This window comes from Microtus oregoni, unplaced genomic scaffold, assembly GCF_018167655.1.
Source record: "Microtus oregoni isolate MIOR12 unplaced genomic scaffold, Mior012 000019F_ref0000042, whole genome shotgun sequence".
In the NCBI taxonomy this organism is placed as follows: domain Eukaryota; kingdom Metazoa; phylum Chordata; class Mammalia; order Rodentia; family Cricetidae; genus Microtus; species Microtus oregoni.
The window spans coordinates 29136273-29154412 of record NW_024543078.1 but is presented as its reverse complement, the minus strand read 5'-3'; the positions used below and the strand labels follow the sequence as shown (position 1 = coordinate 29154412).

The following is an 18140-nucleotide window of genomic DNA, read 5'->3' as shown; positions in this document are numbered from 1 at the left end:
CGCAGCATGAACCGGAGGCTCTGATTATTCTATGTCACCTCCAAACCCGAAGGCTTATGTCCTTGGAGGAGCAGAACACAAGCACATATAGCTCCACCTTGATCCACATGAACAAAATTAACTAGAGAAGGGGGCCCTTGTGCTCCCCAAGGACCATCTCTGGACCTCTCAGGTTTGGCCGGGGAACACGGCTTCAGTGAAAAGGGTTCTAGACAGTTCACAAAGACCTGTAGGGGTTGGGAGTTACAGGCCTGAAAGGTGCTCATTCGCACTGTTCTTTCATCTTCTACAACAGCCTCTTCCCCACTCCTCTCCCCTAGGATGTGCCTCCAGAGACCTTGTACTCGCTCTTCTCCCTGCCTTATTTATATCTTTTCATTCAGTAATTTTCTCAAACCAAAGCCTTTCCCCATCACCTCCTGTTTGAGTCTGCTGCCTCCTTTTCCTGATGATTTTTCTCTCTTCTATAATCTAACCTATATGATTATGATGGCTTTGTCTATTGTATTTGCTGGGACTCAGGAATCCAGAAAGATTCAGTATAGTTTTGACTTTGAAAGGCCCCCAAAGGCCTGTGCATTAAAAGGTTGGTCACCAGCCTGTGGCACGATTGAGAGGGACCCTTCAGGAGATGAGTTAAGTAAATGTGGTTACACATCTGCGATATCTGGGAGAGAGAGAGAGAGAGAGAGCAAGATCCCAGCCCCTCCCCCTGCCTTCTGTATCATGCCACTATAAGGTGAGCTCCAGCACTCACGTCTGTCAGGGTGTGTTGTGTTGCCAGAGGGGCAGCAATGGGGCCAACATCTCTAAAACCAGGAGCCAAAATAAACCCTCTTAAACTGTTTACCTCAGGTGTTTGGTCACCGCGATGGAACACTGATTAACACAGCAGCCAACGTATCTGTTGGCAGAATAAATTAACTCCTCCGTTTTGCAGGCAGGACAATCCACTGTAGCATGAAATCCACACGACAGTTACAGGATTGGATTTGCATTTATTTGTGGCACTAAGAGAAAGAGCAGACAGCTGTGACTAAGAGCAATTGGCTGGCAGCTCTTGCCTCACTGAGAAAGTTTAGCAATGGTAATCATACAGTACCAAGTCCCCATTCTGCCCGGCACCTAGATTTGAAACAGGGTGAACCAACAAAATGATTTCATGTATATATATATATATATATATATATATATATATATATATATATATATTCACTAAGGCAGAAATTTGGTATCATGAACTGCTTTTGACTTCTATTGCTGTCATGGTTTTCTCCATATAAGAAAAGGTTTAAGAGACACATGAAAAAAAAAGAAAGAAAGAAAGAAAACCACAAAACTTCCTGCTGAGCATAAATTCTTTAAAGATGGTGTCTACACACCATGTGCTAAGACGGTCAGATAATACCAGAGCAGCTGCTGGACCATGCTGAAGTGTGTCAGGATAAAATGTAAGCCACAGAATACACAGCACAATCTGGAGTGCTCTTGGTGACATGTAAGCACCCAACACCGTGCTCCTTGGCCCTCTGCAGGATCTCTGAAGGCTAGTGGTGAAGTCTCAGGCTCCATGCAAGGCTCCTTCAGAGTGACCTGCTGCACTTCATAGCCTGCTGGGGCACTGGGGACAGCTATACAAGTGGGACACAAGCCTTAAGAAAAGGGACAACCCTTCCAGTGTTTGATCTTTGCTTCCCATCATCTCATAAGGAGGCAGGAATGTCCTGCTCACAAAGTCAAGGAGGGCTCTTAGTCTGGGCAACACTAGTTGAGTGTTAAAAGCTTAGTTGGTCAGATCATGGTCTAAGATCATCTGTGGTGTGAGGATTCACTGTGTGAGGAATAGAACTCTTATGCTTGACTATCCTGCAAAAGCCATCCCGTAGCAGCCTTCCTCCATCACTCTTCATACTCCAGAAACTGAGTTTCATGTAGCATGTGATAGAATCTAACTGTTTCTGTTGATTTATGCTTTTATCCACCTAGAATTGAAAAGATCTTAAACAAGTGATTTTAACCACGGGTATGTGGTCAAAGTCTCAAAGATGCAAAAATCAGTGTAAGGCATGATTCCTTGTGCCCATAACTATACTCAAGTATGAGTGTTGAGTTTCAGCCTGTGTGTTCCCATTACTCTGCCAACAAGAGCAGGTTATTGGCAACTGTGAGCATTCAGAGGCAGATCACATGTCCTTGGCACACAAGCCCCACAGCAAAGCACCATCTCCCCTTGGATTATTATGCAGGAACACCGAAAAATCCACTGTGGGCATTGGCCTGGAGACAGCGAAGTACCACTTCTTGATGGTTTCATTTCCTGTTGCGTGGATTCCTTTAGTGATGATCCTGGGAGCTGTACAGGTGGTTTCTGCAGCCGAAGGACCTCACACGAGCAAGGGGACCTGCAGTGAAGATGGGGAGAGTCACTGTCTCTGTGGACAACAAAGTGTACAGAAGAGAGATGTATGTGCACGTGTTGGAGAACCGAAGTCTAGACGAATGGCCATGCTGCTTACTGTCCCAAAGAGCCTTTGCAAAATACAAATAGACTGTAATCTTCCAATGACTTGTGAGGAAAGAAAAAGCATTGTGGTGTCCATAGATATTTGTTTGTAGGTCTCTCCCCCAGAACTATACTCATTGCTTCTTGTGTTGGAGTGAGGAACCCTAGCAGGCTTACTCGCTGCCACATATGTGAAGTGCACGCCCAGTCTGTGATGTGGATAAAGGAGCAGGGAAGTTCATCCTCTATTTAGCAGGAAAGGACACACAGCTTCTGCTGGCTCAGTTCTCTCCTGACAGACCAACAACAGGAAATCCTGGTCTAGAGGACTGTCTCTAGTGCCTCTGATCACGTTTTACAGAAATGGATTTCCTATGAAGTAACCACTGTCTTTCTCCTAGAGCATCAGACTTGGAAACAGTTTGGATGGTGCTGGATAGAGAATTCAGCATCGCGCTCTACCTTTTTAGTTTATCCACCAAAGCAAATACTCAAAAGACACAGATTCCTTCAGAACTAACACAAGCACACTGGGTCGATAGTACCCAACTTAAGTCCAGTGTATCTGCTGTGTGCCGGGTACCACGTGTACTGCACTGGTCTACCTGCTGTGAGTCAGGTACCACGTGTACTGTGCAAGTCTTAGCTCATCTGTATGTCAGCTCAAGGTAGAAGTGACATACTGTCACCGTCATTAGGAGTTTTGCCTCTCATATAAAGGCAAGGTGAACTGTGCTTCAAGTCAAGTGCTCACATATAGTTTTTTCTTAGCACAGGTCTTCTGTCCACGGGCATATACAGCTCTAATTTCTTTTGTTTTTGTTTTTTTTTTTTTCACAAGCACCAGTAATCCATCCCCTGCAATCCGGGACACTGGACATTGTCCTCATGGGCTTGCCATCTGGGAGAAGTCACCATATGCAGTTCCTTCAGCTATTTGCCTGTGGCCTCGTCTCGCAGCAACAGACATGGTGGGAGATACTGCCAGCACCATCAGCCCCAGAGCTGACCTAACACTTGTGGCATGTGTGGATGAAGGGGGTGGTGTGGCCCTCTGCTTCCACCTGGGATGCAGCAATGGGGGAAATGTGTGAGTGATGACCCTGTGGGGGATGGCAGCGCAACAGGTGAGGTGGATATACCAGCTTTGCAGTCAAATGAATACTTTCTGTATAGTGACATTCGATCAGAGACCTGTGGTACAGACACAAAGCACGTTCAGCTGGGAGCCTCTGGGTCAAATGCTCACATGCAGCAAGCTCAGTGAGTCCTACCCAGAGCACAGGTCCTCTGACCACTTGCTCGTACCGCTCAATTCCTGTTGTCTTCATGTGGGCCCAGTAATACCTTCCTAGCTCTTTCAGCATTCTCTGACCTCTGGTGCCTCCACATTCTGGGTCTGCCTTCCTGGTGAAGCTTGGGAGCAAGGAGATGGAGGTGGCAGCCCTACTAACACTACCAAGTATACAGCTGTTCAGTGTCCCATAAAGATATAAGCCACAAAGGAAGCTGAGAGGGGCTATGAGTTAGGAAGAAGCTGAAGAGGCAGCTCCAAGGGCCATGGATGGGCAAGGGTGATACCTCATGAAGGATTCTGGCATAGCCAGGAGTACAGGCCAGCAGGCAGGCAGAGATCTATAGGCTTATAGAGTAGGGAGCCCATTCTTTATAATAGTGCTTTCCTCCCAACTCCCGAACCTGCCCTCTGTGCTCCACTAGCCAGGTTTCGGTTGTTAATCCAAACCCACAGAATAAATTCACTCCAGAGTCTAGAACATCAAGAAGCCAGGAAAACTGTGTCCAGAGGGTCGAGAGAAACACAGGGGGATACTTCTTTAAAAAGTACCCAGTAAACTGCTCAAAAGATTTTCTCTGATTCCCTGTGGTGAAAGCCTGTAGGGTGAGAAGAATCCAATACCTTTGTGGTGACCACTGGGGTAAGGGGGGAGGGGTCCTAGGAAGAAGAAAGTCAGGAGAAGATGGGTAGTACCAGGGCAAGAGGGCATGCCAGTGGGGAAGGAGAGTCTGGTTATAAAGAAATGATTACTGTAGTGACAACTGAAATAAGACACATCATCTCTCTCAGAGATAGAGATGGACGATAGATAGAATGTGTGCACACGCACACACACAAACACGCACACATTGAAGACAAAGTCTCAGTATGTTCTTGGCTGGCCTGGAACTCATTATCTAGACCAGGCTGGACTATTACTTATAAACAGTTCGGGGGCCTCTGCTGCCCCTAGTGTTGGGATTAAGTTGTTATGTTTTAATAACACATGGACTGCTGGCACCACAGCCACAATCAAGATCACAACAGCACTCTCAAGATTTCCTTAAAGTCCCTTCAGTCCTCAAATGCCACCAATAATCCAGCACTACGAAGGAGTTTATAGTTTCCAGAATTTTATAGCAATCAAACAATATGGCATGTGCTAAGTTTTATGGCCAGGTTGTTTTCAGCATAAAATTGTCTTGACGTTCATCTGTATTGCTGCAGTCATCCACGTTGCTGTTATTGCTGTAATTACAGTAGCTAACTGTATGGACACAGCGTATCTGATGATTGCTTGCTGATAGGCAGCTTTTCACAACTTTGAGGCAGTTAGGAACGAAGCTGCTGCAAGCATCGTATGCCAATGCCAGTGCGCCCATCTCCATGCCCTCCTCTTTTGTTTTCCTCCACAAGCGGTGAAGAAAGTCAGATAGAACAGGCGCTTTCTGACTTTTTCGTGCTCTACTGCCACGTATGGGCTAGCTGCCAGTTTTCACTGATGGCCTTGATCGGTTTGAGGAAATTCCTTTCTTCCTGTTTTACGGAGTTTTCATGAGAAATGAAGTATACTGCCAAATGCTTCAAGGGAATCTATTAGGATGACTTAAAAGAATGGTTCATATGGGAATAGACTTTAAATGTTAGCGAGCCTTGCACTCCTGGGACACATTTCTCTGGGCCACCATACAGCATCATTTTCATGTTGTTTTTTCTTACCTGTCTTTGTCTGATAGTGGAATCTTAGTGGATTCAAAGGATAAGTTGGGACCCGCTCTCCTCTTCAGCTTTTGGGATGAATTTGTTTAGAGGTCTTGTTATTGGGGAAGATATCTAGGAAGTTTGGAAGTACGTATGTATGTGTGTGTGTCTGTGCACGCACACAAGCGTGTATATGTGTGATCGAGTGTGTGAAGGCTTTTAGTAAAAGCCTTATTATTTAGTTTCTTTACCAGACCTGGAGCTGTTCAACTGATGTATTTCTTCTGGAGTTCTGCATTTGAATTTTCGTAGTTTGAAGCTGATGTGTTTAAAGTAACCTACCCATGGCATGAAGTCGTGTATGATACTACCTTTGGATAATAGTCTCTTACAATGTATGCGGAATCCATGTGATGATATAAATGTCTCCTTCCCAAAACTGACAAAGAATCTTTTTCTCTTGATATATCCTATGCCAGTCTTACCCATGTGCTTTCAAAATCAGTTTTCTTTTTTATTTTATTGGTTCCTGCTTTGACCTTTACTTTTTCCTGCTAACTTTAGACTTTAGTTTCGCTCTTTTTTTTTCTAGTTTCCGAGTGAAGAACATAACCCAGCTACAGAATAGCAAAGCACCATGGAATTCTCTGGAAAGCACACCGCTTAGCAGCATCTACACTTTCATGGCGTAATTCATAATCACCTCAAACTACTTCTTCATTCTTTTTTTTTCTTTTGCCCATGGATTATTTGACTTAGAACTATATTATTTCAATACTTGAGATTTCCCTGAGGCCATTTTGTTATTAATTTATAATTTAATCCTGTTATGGTAATGAATCACTGTTGTCTAGTATCTAGGTTTGTTACGGGGCATGTCTGAGCCATCTTCAGTGGCTAATACTGCAGGCTGGCTTTCCATTTGTTACCTGATCAGCTTTGCTTGGACGCCAGACGGTGCTAATTTTGCCTCGAGTGTTAAATGATTTCACATTCATATGTATATCCTTAAGCTTTGTTCTGAGACATGATCCTGTGGAGTTACTTTGACCCCTGTTGGAAAGATTTGGGGACAGTACGGGACCATGTAAACTGTTGCCCAATGCTGAGTCCACCTTCGGAAGACTCGAAGGCCCTATTCTCCACCTACGAGCGCTCCAGATTCTCCTCTCCCAGTCTTTCTTGGTGGTTCTGTTTGCAGCCTCCCTTGTTGGGCTCGATACTCCAGCAGATCCTACAGGTCTCTGGACTTCTGTGTCACAATCTCTTCAGTACTGGCTGTGCATGCCAACTGCCTTGGTGTCCTGGGACTGCAGCTTTGCATCTCAAACAAGGAGTTCATGGGTGTGCTGGATAGTTTTCTGTCAACTTGACACACACTATAGTCCCCTGAGAGGAGGGAACCTCAATTGAGAAGACGTATCCATAAATTCAGACTTGCAAATTAAGCAAGCTTGTAAAGTATTTTCTTAATTGGTAATTAATTAGCAATATGGTAGGGTCCAGCCCATTGTGGGTGTTGCCACACCTGGAACGGTGGTCCTGGATTTTATAAGAAAACAGTCTGAACAAGCCACGAGGAGTAAGCCAGTAAGCAGCACTCCTGTGCAGCCTCTGCATCAGCTCCTGCCACCCAGGCTCCTGCCCTGCTTGAGTTCCTGTCCTAGCTTCCATCAATGATGAACAGGGATGTGAAAGTGTAAGCCAAATAAACCCCTTCCTCCCCAACATGCTTCTGGTCACTGCATTTCATCACAGTAGCAGGAACCCTAGCAAGAACAATGGGCCTGGGTCAGCACCATTTCTACATTACAGCTGGGGAAGGAGATATTGGATGTAGGCCTCACTATCTGCTATGATGTCTCTCAAAGACCACGGACCTTGTGACTTAATGGTTATTTACTTTGAAGTCACATTTTCCTAAATGTTTAGCTGCTTCAGGTAGTCTGATAAATCCAATCCCTGAAATTACCTTCTGTATTGTCATAGCTCCCAGAGACCCATTGAGTCTACTTAAAAAGCTGTGTCCTCCCTCCTGCAATTTGATTCTACTGGCCCACCTCCCCTGTTCCGGGTTAGCAGTCTCCCAACTATACCAGATTGTTTTGCCCTCCCCACTCAGCCTACACAAAATATGCAAAGGCAGAAGCAGGCAGTATGAACAGCTACAAATTACACACACACATTCACACACACATATGCATATCCTGGCACACCTGTAAGCTCTATACTTCTTGAGATTCTTATAAAAAACTAATCTCAAGATGGTTAGGATGGAGTCCCACTAAAATAACCCGTGAGCTCCTTAAATGTGTGCGTAGCACCCTATGTATATGTTCACCTGAAAAACAACTGTACAAAGCAAACTCCAGTAGCATGCAGGTGAAGTCACCCAGGAGTCAAGTATGCTAATGTTTTCAATATACTTCCACTGCACACAAGTAAAATCCTCAGCCAGGTGTGATGGTCACACGCCTGCAATCCCAGCATTCTGAAGATGAGACAGGAAGACCTTGAGCTCAGTGCTAGCCTGGGCCACACAGCGAGAGCTTGTTTCAACAACAGAAGAAACAGTGTGTGCAGGTAGGCAGCGGGGTAGAGAGTGAGGATGGACACGGTGTGAGATAAAAACAGATATAGCAAGCTGTCATCAAAAGCTTGTGGGGCTAGACACGGGGATGTTTGCTGCACAATTATCTCAACTTTTAACATGTTCAAAATCTTTCCTATAAAAAAGGATAAAAACTATCTTTCATGCAAAAACAAAGAAATGGAGCTTGCTCACCTGCATTTTATAGAAGTCAGAGTAAGGAATGGCTGTGACGTCTTCGCAGGCTGTCAAGAAAATCCTCCAGCCAGTTTTGAGATAGTTCATTTAAAAAAAATCCCACAATGTAAAACCACAATGTGTGTGAGTGTCAGGAGCACACACTGTGGACTGTGGACTTGTACCTTGGCTGGGGGAAGCTCTGAGAGAAGCTCACACCCTTGTCACCCCTGTGTCTTCCACTGGTATGATGAGAGCGAGGTCTCTGTTATTGCGTTGTCAGGTGGCCAAGATCATTCCACAGGGTGCCCAGCACAATGGGATGGCCAGCACACCTGCTCACTCTGTGGTTCCGGGGCGCTTCTATGTTGGCATGCTTCCCCACACATGGCAATGGGCTGCTGTGGCTCTTGGTTTTGGAGGTCTCAGCCCATAACTGGGTCAGCCCAAGGTTTTGGGTCTATGGAAGCACATCCCAGAGGCAGCATAGGATAGGTAGGGCATGTGCAGCAGGGTACATGCGTTCCTTTCACAGGAGAGAGCAGAGAGCAGAAGGAGCTGGCCAACAATGACTAGAACTCCCATTAGGCTTCTCTTTTGGCATATGGGCTTCTGGAGAACACGACAGACACAGACTACATCACCTCCCAGGGCCAGGGTTAGTGATCTGTAATGAGGGTTTGGCATGGATCCACGGGCTGAGTGAGCACTCCCAGAGTGCTAATGCTAGGATACTTGAGCATTTTTCCTGGGGTATGATGATACCTTACCTAGGAGAATCTCTCAGGACACACGAGGATAAGTAGGAATGGGGCAAGCTGGTGACAGAAGGAGAAGGCAGACAGAGGAGGCAGGGCAGCTGCCCATCCTTGGCTCTCACAGACAGTGTAGAGGGTCTGGAGGTCATGTCCACCATGATGATGCAGCATGGGTTGGAACAGTTCTCAGTATGTTAGGAAAAAATTTGGAGGAGGAAGTAATGCTCATACTTTCTATTTTTTGCATATATAAAAAGAAAACTGCAAAGGAGAGCATGGGAAAGATCTAGCTAGACTGTCACCGAAGCAAGTTTAGGGAGGCAGGTACCTGTCAATGAAGCCTGAGTTTATACTGACAGTGAATGATGACAGCTCAGGCTTCAGCTACACCGCTGACTTACTGCCATCTAGATGGGCACCAGGGATGGTCCTACTGTTGAGAGTCTGCTTCTGTGGCCAGCAGGCAGCAGCAGCCTGGGAGACAAGTGTGTGTGCACGGAGGAGAGAGGCGGTGGCAACAGAGATCAGTTCGGATGCCACACACTAGAACCTCCTCCAAGACTCATGCTTCCTAAAAGGGTATCGTATTATTTTGTTTAGACAAGAAGAAAAGTTCTTCAGGGGTCACTAGAGAATACGGGAAGCTACTTTTACTCTTCTTCCTTACCTGCTACTACCTGCCAAGGAGAATACTCTCTGCATGGAAAAAGGTGAAGTGAACAGTGCTTCTGGGAATTCTGGGAATGCTGTTGCTGGAGAATGAAGTGTGTGTGTGTGTGTGTGTGTGTGTGTGTGTGTGTGTGTGTGTGTTGTAGAAAGAAATCGCCAAGAGAGCAGGAAATTCTCTAATTAAGTGCTTTTCTTCCAGGTTGGGTGGACAGACTCTAGGCGCTGAGGAGTCTAGGGGAGACAGCAGCTGACTGACAGCTGAGGGTGCAAACAGGCCAGCAAGGAAGACTGGAGATGTCCTAAGGTCATTTCATTTCCCTCAAGGAAAGGAAGGTGGGAACTTCCAATTTGAATCGGATATCTGGCAAGATTTTCTACTGATTCTCATGGGCAGTGACCTCTTGGTGTATGGACAACAGGATGCAACAGGAGGGCTGAGATTTGCAGAACACCATGAATGAGGCACAGTCTCCCAGTTCCCCTTTCAGCTAGTGACCAAGTGCCCACTCTATGCCAGCAGCTGCTGATGGGGCTGCGGATACAATGAGGGGTGAGCCTGGTTGTGTAAGGCCATGCTGTGCAAGCAGAGGCCCATATTCAACAGGACTCACACTAGTTCTCAGGAACTTGGAACTGTGACCTGCATTATGAAGGGAAAATGACATAGTGACAAGGTGGGAGAACAGAGCCAGCCTGAGGACTGAAGGAGCCTTCTGGAGAGTTTAGAGTGTGTACGAAAACAGGAAGGATGAGTGCACTGGGTAGTTGCCTGACACGCTTTACTCCAGCTCCACTTTTAGAGACAACAGGTAGCGTGGGGGAGCTGTCACAGGAACATCTTGACTGCCTGTCTTGAGGCCATTCCAATCTAACTACACATAGCTAGGCTTATACATGAACAACCTGGGCCCAGTGTTCAAAGCAGCTGACTTAGGAGTCAGGTCTGTGCTGACACAGGCTTCTGTTCCCTAGTCCCTGGAACATAGCGTTCCCTTCAGATGCAAAGGAAGAGGTTTGTTTTTCTCCTCCCTAGCTTGGGACCTCCTGATTACGTCATATGTCTAATCAGTTCTTGGGGCTTCCTGTTGAGGTCAAGAGGCATGACATGCATGTGTCTGCATCTGTGATTCCTCTAGTGGGAAAGAGGGCACCTGTGCTGTGTGAGCTCAGCGTGGCTCGTGGGCCTTTGCCAAGGCGGCCAGGAGCTGATAAGATGTCTGGGCATTGCAAAGGTGCTGACCTAGGAATGCTTTGCCAGGAAAACTCGCAGGATATCAGCACCCCACTTGCCTATTTATCAAATGGAAGCCACAGCCTTTCCTCCCAGGGGAACAGAGCGGGAGCTGGCCATGTCCTCTCTGTGCGGTGGGGTGGGGTTTCTAACCACGTTTTTCAGTGAGTCTGAAAAGTTATTTCTCTCGTTTTGTGCCTCTGACACAGTGCTCTCTGTAGGCGCAGCGAGGCTCCATTCAGCTGTCCCTGTGCCAGCATCCTGGAAGGGGCCTCCGAAGGCTTACGGGATGAAGCACTGCCATGCGCATGTTTACATCTACACACAGACAAGAAGAAACGGTGTGCGTGTGCTCTAGGACCCCTGACACAATTCCTTTAGCACACACAGATCTGCTGAAGCAGATGGGTGCAGAAGGCTGTTTTACCTTCACTGTGAATGAAGGACTGGAAGGAGAAGGAGGAAGCCACCGCGGGGATGAGGGTGTGCACTGAAACCTATCTCTGGGAAAAGGGGGCATCCTAGGAAGAAACCTGAGTGGTTACAGTGGCGCTGCATGTGTCCTCGTATGGAACGAGAAGCAAATCAGGCAGCTGGGAGCTGCGCTGGCAGCTGTCAATAGCCAGAGATCTGGGCCACTCCCACCATGCAGGCAACTGTGAACGCTGAGAAACAATGATGTCATCTTTAAGATATTTATTCTTTCTCCATCAAGCTGACCTTTTTGGATCACGGGCAGCATCTTCCCAAGGAGCCCTGCATCACAGTAGGGTGAACAACCATCTCACTTTGCCTGCCATGGTCGGTTTCTTTGTTCTTAAAGTTCTTAAAGTTCTGAGCTGAGAAAGGGCTTTCTCGGTGGCAAAAAGCATCCTGCCGTGTGGACTGCAGCCTTTTACAAAGTCCTGGAGAGCTAGATTCAAGGACCCATTTGATCAGGAGCTTACACCGATCAGCCAGGTGTGAAGAGCCACACAGATGCCTAACTGTAGAGAGCTCAGTCCAGGCTGCAAAAGTCACAATCTTTCTGGATTTTTCTCAAGGTCAGTTGGATCAAAGAGGGGAAGAAAGTGAAGAAAACAGTAAGAGAGAAAGCCCGTGTGTTTCACACTCCAGAGCCATCAAAGCCCGTGGTCCACATAGCAAGAAATCAGCACCTATCAGTTTTCCGAACCCATTACCCTAACTGTGAGCATTTTCCCTGATGCCCAGACCTAGAGCTCTACAAAAAGCTGCAGGGGGAAGGCAAACCAGTGCCCCTAAGGACCCAGCACCTGCCCAGGAGATGGCTTTGTAGCCTACGAGCACTCCCTCCCCACCAGAGGGGCTGCTGGGGGCTGCTCAGAAGGGTATGTCATCCCATCCTGGCTTCCTAAGTCACATCCTGCAGCAGGTGGCAGAGGTCATCTGGGCACAGTAGTGACAAGAACCTATTCACTGTCATCTTGCCCCACATCACCCAAGACCCAGCTTCAAGTGAATTCATCAAGGTTGTGGTCCTTTGGGTTTCCCATGTTTATGGAAATGGTACACTTCTGAAATTCTATCATGAATGGCTCAGATGGAATCATGGGAGTCAGATGAAGAACTTCCCATATCCAAGAGGCCTGGGCAACCACAGAAGTCAGTGATTTCACAGGATAGTCCCGAGCTCAAACAGAGCTTGGAAGCCAGGTGGAACTGTTCCTGCTTTGGAGGCCATTGTTTCTTTACAGTGTCTCGGTGGGAAATAGATATGCAGGCCTGTGTTAGACTGCACAAAAAGAGACACGGGGGTAGAAAAAGTGTCTGCTCCACTGGGAGACTCTGAATTCACTATGAGCCCCCAAAGCACCTTGTAAACAAACAGGCCTTATAAATCCTTAAACATTTACTGACCCACACTTTCCAGAGCGAATAAGGGGAACCCAAGAGCTAAGTCAACCCAAGGAATAATCAAAACCTGGTCTTGTGAATTCCATTTAAGCAGCTGACCAAAAGCTGAGATCATGTGAGAACTGGCAGCTGTGGCTCCTGCCCCGGCTAGAACATTTTAGCTGTACTGACCTTTCCTGCAGGCATGCCTGGGGTGCACACTGGCCAACTCCCTCCTCACCTCCAAACCTCCAGGTGCTTGTCAGTGCAGACCTCCTCATCCCGTGTCCTTCACGTCTACCCCTAACTTCCCTAACCACTTAGTCTCTTCTTTCCGACTGTTTCAGCCTTGCTTCTTTTTACCTCTCTGCAAAGCAGAGAAAATCGGTCTCAGAGAAAGCAAACCTGAGTTTTAAAATTGTAGACGACCACTTATTAGCTGTGCAACCTTGGCTTCCAGCTCCTCTTGACCCAGTGTCCTTTTCATGACCGCAGGAGAAAGTAGCAGCTATTGTGAAAAGCCTCAACTATCAGCCAGTGAAACGCGTGAAACTCTGAGAACAAGTGTGCGTGCAGCCTTCACGTCAGCAGTTTCCTCTCCATAGCTTCCCCCCCTGCCCCGGGTGCTTACAACTGTAGCGTGTACCAGAGTCTAAGTATTGTGCTTTCAACTAGACCCACACATCTCTGAGTATGAGACGTTTGTATCACACATTAGCACCGGAAGACATCGAGAGCTATAATTCTAGTACCCATTTGCTATAAGGAAAGTTAGCTATAATTCATCAATTGTTATTCCTGGAAATATCTACTTAATAGTTTCAAACCATGGTTGACTAGCTCACTGATAAGGCAGGAAGGGAAGCCTCAGGTAGGTTATACTCGGTGTTTTTTTTTTTTTTTTAGAATATTATTAGAGCAGTGAACAAGACGCATAATTACCCCAAACCTTAGAGCAAAATCCCTTTGTAGACAGTTTAACTCAGCTGACACATGGGTTCTAACTTCTGAGAAGTCGGATTCAGGACTCAGGTGTTGCATATAGCCTTTCGGGCGAAAAGCATGATTTTCGGAGCTCAGAAACAAAGACTGGTGATGGTTCTCACTCAATTACTTAGGACTTCCCCAAAGAGGTCCAGAACTACCAGCTTGGGAACGGGGCTCTGCGAAACAGCTGTCAGGGGCCCAGAGGGGCCTCGTTGCTGTGCTCACCCTTATCTTCCTCCGACTCCCAGAATTCCATCTCAGCTATTCACGATATAAGTTCAGAAATACACCAATTCCATAGACATGGGAAACTCAAAGCGCCCTGAATGAAGCCCCTATTCCCCTTCCTGAGGAGCCTGCTTGATGCGTGTCAGTCTCCAGTGCTGCTGGAAAGAAGACTGAAGTGGGCTATGCCTCCAGTGAAGATGGACTACATCCTTTCATCTTTCTATCTGTTGTTTCATTGGTTAAGTAAGAAAGAAACTGCTTGGCCTCTGATAGGACAGAAAATTAGGTAGGCAAAGTAGATAGAACAGAATGCTGGGAGAAAGAAGCTGAGTCAGGCAGTCACCATGATTCTCCCACTCCAGACAGACGCAGGTTAAGATCTTTCCTGGTAAGTCACCTCGTGGGCTACACAGATTATTAGAAATGGGTTAGATCAATATGTAAGAGCTAGCCAATAAGAGGCTGGAACTAATGGGCCAGGCAATGTTTAAAAGAATACAGTTTCCGTGTAATTATTTCGGGGCATAAGCTAGCCATGAGGGCGGCCGGGTGCCGGGGATGCAGCCCGCCGCTCCCTATTACAATAATCCTTGATAAGAAAGGTCACACCTGTACATCCATGGCTGTCCTCAAAACGGGACAAGCCCAGGGAGGTGGGGGCTAGCCAGGGAACTGAGCCTAGTAGATTCTGAGGGAGCTTGGAAAAGTGCAACTCAGGGGTACCTGTGAGACTCTAGCAGAGCAAAAGAGCTGGTGGCCTGTGAGTGTCAATGGAGCTGTGCCAATGGAAGGACAGATTTTTCACAGCCACATGTTCTAGGGACTGTTCCTCTCCTCTAAGGAGATCTGTCTATCTGATTCATGACAATAGCAGCCTTATATGAAAGTAGCCCAGCCTCCGCTTCATGGGTAACCTGCTTTCCTTAGAGGATACAGCCTGGGCAGCAAGTACCTTTTGTGCTAAGTCCAGTCCCTGTGTGACTAAGCCAAGGGACTCTGGTTCTCTAGCCTTGTACATTTCACATATGAAGTGAAGATTAACTTTCTACCGACCTCTTCAGGGACAGCACACTTCAGGATGCAGAAATGATCTTTTAGAAAACCTAAAATTCCCTAGCTCTCTTGTTATTAGCATAACTTCCCATATCCAGGAGGCCTGTGCAACCACAGAAGTCAGTGATTTCACAGCACAGGCCTGGGCTGAAACAGCCTGGAAGCCAGGTGGAACTGTTCCTGCTTCAGAGCCTCTAGTTTTCTGCAGTGTCTATGTGGGAATTATGCCGGCCTGCATTAGACCGCACAAAAAGAGACCCGAGGGTAGAAAAAAAGTGTGTGCTCTTCTGTGAGACTTTGAAGTCCCTAAGAGCTATGCATTATGCTGGCAGAAAAAGGCAGACGAAGGTGGCTAAGGGAGGCTAGGTGATGCCATTGCAGCCTACGGTGCCGCTTTCCTAGTAGAAACTCTAGGAAGCACACAGTACATCCTCAGCCTGTCCCTTCCTCTAGCGCTGATTTTGGGTTAGGAGGGGTACAGAGTGGGTTTAGCCTAAAAGTTGTCACACGGGCAGCAGTTAGTATGGAGAGCTGGCTTTCTCCTCAGTCAGTTCCTTTATTGCCCTTCCCTCCATGGTGCCCTCCAGAAGCTGGGCTGCACAATCATTTTCCATTTCAGCTACCCATACCAACACCCACCTTTCTCAGTCTTGCAGCTCCTGTGCCCGAGCGAATGGCATCCATCAAGGCTTGCCTGGCATCCACTGTGTTGCTGAGGGTGCCGGTGCTGAACCTAGAAACCGTTACGGAGGCTGAGGCAGGCTGGGAGGCTGCAGAGGGTGGTGGAGGCAGGACAGGTGGAGGTGGAGGACCATGGTCTTCTTGTTGAGCTTTGTCTAGACCTGGGGCCAAGAGTGCAGCATCTCGGAAGCTCTGGAGCTCCTCAGAGGCAAGGGATGACACCTAAGGAGACAGTTACGAGGTTACTAGAGTTGAGTGCTCCTGCACCCGGTCTCATCTGTGACACCCCATGGTGATGACACTGGGTGACGAGATCATGAATATGGAACTCCCATGAACAGAATCAGTACCCTATAAAAGAGACCCCAGAGAGTTCCTTGAACCTTCTGTCATGTGAAGCCTTGGTGTGAAGGTACATTGAGCCAGAATTGTTCAGACAACCCCCTGAATCACCAGTTCTGTGGCTGTCATGATCTTTGACTTCTAGCTTTCAGAGCTGTAGGAAATAAACCTCTGTTGTTCCTAAGCCACCCAGCATACAGTGCTCTGTTACAGCAGCCTGCCAGACTCAGAGAGTTACAATCTGTGTAGAGGTCCTTTCCAAGAATACAGCACATGGCTACCCATGTCACAGTGACCCGCAAACGGCTCCTTAATGATGAACTACAGGAAGCAGACATCTGTCTGCTGATGACTCACACATATCCCTGCGCTCTTCCAAAGCATGCTCAGAGGCACCAAGTGCGGCAAGAGTACTCTCTAACTTCCCTTCAAACGTGAGGGCAGAAACAGAAGCCAGGCACACAAACTTGACTAACTGGGGCTGGGAGTGACACCCATTGAAACCATAGGGGAAATGCGCAAGTCACATCAATTCCTTAAATCCATGCGTGACAGCCACAGGTGCACTATCTGGCTCAATTAATATTCTGCCAATAGTACATGTTCAGTGCTGGCTTCACACAGCTGCCTCATTCTGTGGATTTGGGTGCCAACGTGCCAAGCGAGTAGAGTTTGCAGCTCTGATGGTGCCTGCCATCTAGTCAGAGTAATGAAAACTTGGCGGTACTGGCCTAGATTGCTGGGGAGAAGCGTAGGCAGGATTCTAAATAAGTTATGTATGGGAGGTCCTTTTCCTCACCTTCCTCAGGCTGAGAGTCCCACTGTGGCCCCGGATGGCTGCCAGAAGGGCAGATCGCTCGCTCTCTGTCTCCATGTAGGATGGTTTCTTTGGCCTTTCTTCTGAGGTGTGTTCTGCAGTCTAGAATATTAATGAAGTCAACATATTTCGTTCAGACAATAAGGAAAGGCTAACTCCATATCAGCCGAGGCCTACAGCATCAACTCCACTCAATCTGTCTGCTTAAAGGTCTGTTTAGAAGGTCCCAGAAGAGCTTTCTGCTCAGCCACAGTATCAAAGCACATGCACACACTGATTTTCTTTTCTAGTTTCAGCATAGTATTAAAAAAAACTATACTGAGTCATTCAACACATTTGTAGAGCAGGGTTTGCACAAACGTAGGTTGATATAAATGTTCTGGGCACATGCAGGGAGGTGGGACTAAGGCAGCTGAGCTCAGTGCATTAAGGCTTTTCAACTTAGGGTATCTTCAACTTTCTATGACTACCATGACATAATCCTGAAGTAAGTTGAGGGGCAGCTATCTGAGGATCAAAGGCTATAGGTTTGGGGTTGCAGCCAATGTTGTCTTTTACTATGAGACTCTTCCTGCTATTCTCCCAGCTTTCCCTAGCTGACATGTTGTAAATCTACGGAAATCTTGTAAACCTGGATGAGAATGTTAGTGGGTGACATTGGGCCAGACCACTTAGACTCTTCCTACCTTGTTTCCACTGAAAAATAGAAGAAATAACTCTTCATTATTAGCACTGGGTTAGTAATAACATTTTGATGTATTAAATGAGCTGATAGTGGAGAAGGCCCACAAGATTCTTGCTTTTTTACTGTAGAATGACAATGGCATGCCTTCACATAACGTTTCAGTCAATAATAACCACACTGATGGGAGGAGACTCACAAGTCTAGAAAGACATGAACAATTCCTGTCTCCCGGTGACACTGGAACCATACTACTGTCCTACTGCAATGAACTTTGGGGGTATTTGGTGTGATGCTAGTGGAGACAAGCCTATGCTCCATACTGGTAGACAACACACAGTTACATGCAGTTGTCACTCTGAGTTATGACACAGGTGACTTTGTTACTGTATAATGCACTAACTATACCATCGGTCCTATGCTTATGCTGGCATGAACAACTACTTTTAGGAAACGCTTTTATCCCTTTATCTTCCTCCAAAATGATGAGGCCTGCTATGCCAGCAGCATCCTTGTCATCTGTTCTTGATGTCATTTGATGTAACAAGAAGTTCCTGCTGACTGCTGGCCTGTTGCCATGTAGGCTTGTGT

At 46.9% G+C, this 18140-nt stretch overlaps 1 protein-coding gene across 5 annotated transcripts in view; it reads right to left on the bottom strand.

Moving 5' to 3' along the window:
• Window positions 1-1223: 1223 nt before the first annotated feature.
• Window positions 1224-18140, bottom strand: part of Cobl (cordon-bleu WH2 repeat protein) — a 222498-nt gene continuing 205581 nt past the window's right edge. For all 5 annotated transcript variants that reach the window (XM_041669022.1, XM_041669025.1, XM_041669024.1 and 2 more), the window contains 3 exons: window positions 16850-16969; window positions 15667-15930; window positions 1224-2402 (listed from right to left, as the gene is read on the bottom strand). In XM_041669022.1, coding sequence (XP_041524956.1) covers window positions 2385-2402; window positions 15667-15930; window positions 16850-16969 — 402 coding nt within the window. In that variant the 3' untranslated portion in view covers window positions 1224-2384. The remainder of the gene's footprint in view (window positions 2403-15666; window positions 15931-16849; window positions 16970-18140) is intronic.